Here is a 4,199-nt window from a genome sequence, read left to right as displayed (position 1 = left end):
CTTCGTTTATGAGTGACATTAGCTGACACTGGTAATTGCAATTAAAATAATAAAGAATATTTCAAATTAACCAAGTATTTAAGATCTGTTTATCTTTTCTTATTGAAAATATTTTTTCCAATTATTTAGTGCTGTTAGCTGACAGTTTTTAAAATTTTTTATTTTTTAATGCTGCCTGCATTCAATAACTCTTGCGCGATATTAGTAATATATATAATTGTTGAATTCTATCAGTGTTAAACAACTAAATACAAGATGGGTAGACTCAATTGTAAGCAATTGTTTCTATTAGGAAACAATCCAATACTTTCATTGAAATGCCCTATAAACAGATCACAGCCGATTAGGAAACCATGTGGAAGACTGAATCACTTTCATTAAGCTGCCATGTAAAGGTATCAATCTTTTGGTAGGCTTGTTAACAGAGCACAGCCGATTAGAAAACCATGTTAGAAGATTGAATCTCCTATTTCAAGAATCCTGTCGCAGTTGTGGTTTGGATCATGAAAGCGTTTCACAACTGCTTTGTTACTGCTTAGCGAATGCACTTAAAAGATTAATTAAATTAGGGAGGGGCTTCATTTTTAGAAAATCTTGTTCAGTGCCAAGACCTATCTCCTTATAATATGTTTCCACTGCTTACTTAAGTTTAACTCATTAAGTAAATTTTAGTAGTTATACAAAGAGCTTTCATGATTTTTAACTTAATTAAAAATAAAGGAAAGAAAATTAGAAGAAAAATGTCGAATGCAACAAATATAAATCTTTTGTAAATATTATTTCAATAATTCCAGCTTGCATTTTTTGCCACACTTGCGAGTCACCGAAAACGCCTAGTATAATATAATATTAAATTATGCTTACATATTAATAAAATATTATTTAAGAGTTAGGAGTTTTCAGATTTTTCACATTTTATACTATTTTATATCAAGAATTTTAAATTAATTTTAATGTTCCAACCAAGCAAATTGAACAAAGTAAGCTAAATTGAAGCTACGCGCTCCACAACCCTTGCATCATTCACAATAGTGCATCTGTTTGTCTATCAAGTTTTCTAATAAGAAATTTGCATACCAATCGACTCAGTAGACATTTCATAATAGCCACTAATGCTAAATAAAAGTCATGAAGAGACTTTTACTTTCGTATTTTAATAATTTTTTAAAATAATTTGCTAAGATTTATAATGATTTGCGTGGATGCAACCGTGCAAGTTGATTTTCACATAACTCTGAACACAACCATTTGGTTTCTTTGCGTTACCTTAAGTCGGTGAATCCAAAAGTTATAATTTGATTCACTATCACTTTCAATATTTGTTGGTTTTAATGGCGAAATTCACAACTTCAATACTTTTATTAATTTTTTATTGGTTTATTTTTTCAATATAAAGCAAGCTTTGTGAATAAATATTTTTTTTAGTAAAAACTTAATTCATAATCATTTTCAATATTAATAAGTTGTATAGAATTAATAAGATCTATAAATGTAATTCAATACTATTAATTTATTATTGGTTTTCTATTTTAATATAAGGTAAGCTTTGTGATTAAATGGATTCTTAGTGGAAATTTGTGACTTATTAACTGAAATTGTTTGATGTGAACAATGTGAACATACCTTTTGTAACAATGCAAGTTACATATTTTGTTAAAATTTGAACATAGTTGCCTGGTTTAAGGTTTTAAAATGGTTTATACAATAACGTATAATAAATTTTTTTATTTCTGATTTTCATTTGTATTAAAAAATCTTAAATTAGAATAACAAGTTTCGGCGAGTTGATACGAATACAACCTTGTAAATAATAAAGAATAGTAAGTAGGAAATGAATTTAGACATATGATTTTTTAGTTGTGTGGTGTGTTTAATCAGTTTTATTCGATTCTTTTGCATTCATCGTTCATCAAATTTTCTTTTTAGGGTCTCGCTAAGACGAGATAGTCGTTCGTTTGACACATATTTGGCAAAAGGTTACGTGAATAATAATTTTTATAAATTTTTTTTTTGAAAAATATTTCGCGCATATAATAATTGAAGATTTTTTATAAAAATTTTTTTTTTAACTTATAGGCCTTAGCATTGCGTAGCGGAATCAATCGCTACGAACACCACGATTGTTATTTAATCTTATCCGCACAACTACGCTTGCATAATGAAGATTTGGACATCAGAGCATACATTCAATCATCCGTGGGAGACAGTAACACAGGCAGCATGGCGCAAGTATCCAAACCCAATGACTCCATCAATTATTGGCACCGACGTTGTTGATCGCAAAGTAATTGATGGCGTGCTGCATACACATCGTCTAGTTCAATCAAAATGGTATTTCCCAAAGTGGACACATGCGTTAATTGGTACTGCCAAAACCTGCTTTGCAAGTGAACGTTCAACTGTAGACCCCTCGCGAAGGCAAATGGTACTCAAAACTATGAATTTGACATTTTGTCGTCACATATCCGTAGACGAGGTACTGTATTATGAACCGCATCCCACAGATGAAACCAAAACATTGCTGAAACAAGAGGCTTCGGTCAGTGTGCAAGGTGTGCCCCTATCTCATTACATGGAAGAACTTCTAACGTCAAGTATCAGCATGAATGCTGGCAAAGGACGACAAGGTCTTGAATGGGTTATTGGACGTATTAATGCCGAAGTTAAAGGCATTGCAAATTCAGCAGCAAAAAGCACAGATGATCTTATTATGACAACCCGCCGTTCCATTGATGACATGACTGAAAGCGCGAGGAAGAGTATGGACGAAATCAGCGCGCAGGCAGCGAAACACATGCACATTTAGATAACTGCATTTGCATATATGTATATTATATTATATATATATATGCACATGCCAAACATGCCACAACATTAGTGTTAAGCGCTTTTGGAGCAACCTCTGGAGGACTCCAAACCAATTTGGTGTTGTACAATAACAAAATTTGTGTGAATGTTTTTGATTTACAAAATAGTTTAATTATTGGACATAATTTATTTTTGAAATTTGTGCTATTATAGTTATGATAAAAAAACTAAATTTTTTCTAAATCAAATAATTGTTAAAAGCGGATCGTTTCAACTTTTTGCCGCAATTTAAATTAATACCAAATAAACTAAACAAATTTCTGATAAACGTGCTGAACATTAATTATGCAAAACGAAAATTTGATTTTTAATTATACAAAAATGTGTGAAATTATATATGTTGCATAAAATGAAATTAAGTGTTATGAAAAATTAAATTTTCTTACTATAGAATTTATTAACTTTTTAATGCAATTTCGAACCGACCCAAGTCAAAAACTACAACAACCCCTAACGCCGCCAACAGTTAATTATTTTCTTTAACACTCCATTGTGAAATTTAATACGCGACAAGCCAACAAAAAAAGAAAGATAAAAAATTACCAAAAATATATAATATATATTTTTTCATTTGTGCAATTACCGATATGCAAATCGAAAGTAAAAAAAGCATACAATTAAAAAAGAATTTAGTTATTTTTAAATTTCTAAAAATTTATTGCAGGCTAGACCTGACCTCTCGCATAAAATAATATATAATTTAGCCAACTATTTTAGTACTAAGTTATAAACAATAACATTAAGTTCTTTAAGCTCTTATGCAAATTATTGTTTTTTTATTTATTATAATTATAAGAATATTGTAATAAGTAAACGGAAAGCAACTAGACAAAAAAAATTGTGTATAACGAAATTGTTAAGAAATTCAATTATTTTTAAACTAGTATTATATAGCGAATTGATAGGAAATGAAATTAATTATTGGCATAATTATTATTAAAACTACACCAACAACAATTTCTAATCATACAAGTACAAAAAATGCCGATAAGCAATAATAAAATTGAAACAAATGATGATTATGAATTTTTTGTGCTTTTTTATCAATAGTTAATATTTCAATTATATATATATACATATATATGTATAAATAATAATATACATGTATGTATATATTAATTGTATTTTATTTAAATGACGCCGTTGCGGTGCCAAAGTTTAGCTAAATGCTTCACTCTGTCTGCCGTTAAATTTCAACATACATACATACATACATACATACATACATACATACATACATACATACATAAATATGTATATCTGTGTACATATATATGATTATGTATATGCATTCAAATATTTTAAACATTCAAATTTTTTTAACTAAATTA

At 28.9% G+C, this 4,199-nt stretch overlaps 1 protein-coding gene across 2 annotated transcripts; it reads left to right on the top strand.

Moving 5' to 3' along the window:
• The first annotated feature begins 1,459 nt into the window (after positions 1-1,459).
• Positions 1,460-3,496, top strand: LOC119689454 (protein slowmo). Of its 2 annotated transcripts, none has more exons than XM_038104288.1 (3): positions 1,460-1,539; positions 1,927-1,976; positions 2,077-3,496. In XM_038104288.1, exon 3 carries the CDS (start codon positions 2,159-2,161, stop codon positions 2,804-2,806), a length of 648 nt encoding a protein of 215 aa, XP_037960216.1. In that variant the 5' UTR covers positions 1,460-1,539; positions 1,927-1,976; positions 2,077-2,158; the 3' UTR covers positions 2,807-3,496. The 2 variants fall into 2 exon arrangements, with proteins under 2 accessions (XP_037960216.1, XP_037960214.1); XM_038104286.1 differs by lacking the exon at positions 1,460-1,539 and adding an exon at positions 1,724-1,820.
• Positions 3,497-4,199: the final 703 nt, after the last annotated feature.

The sequence above is a fragment of the Teleopsis dalmanni genome, chromosome X (assembly GCF_002237135.1).
Source record: "Teleopsis dalmanni isolate 2A chromosome X, ASM223713v2, whole genome shotgun sequence".
NCBI lineage: Eukaryota > Metazoa > Arthropoda > Insecta > Diptera > Diopsidae > Teleopsis > Teleopsis dalmanni.
This window is presented reverse-complemented; position numbering and strand designations above follow the sequence as displayed.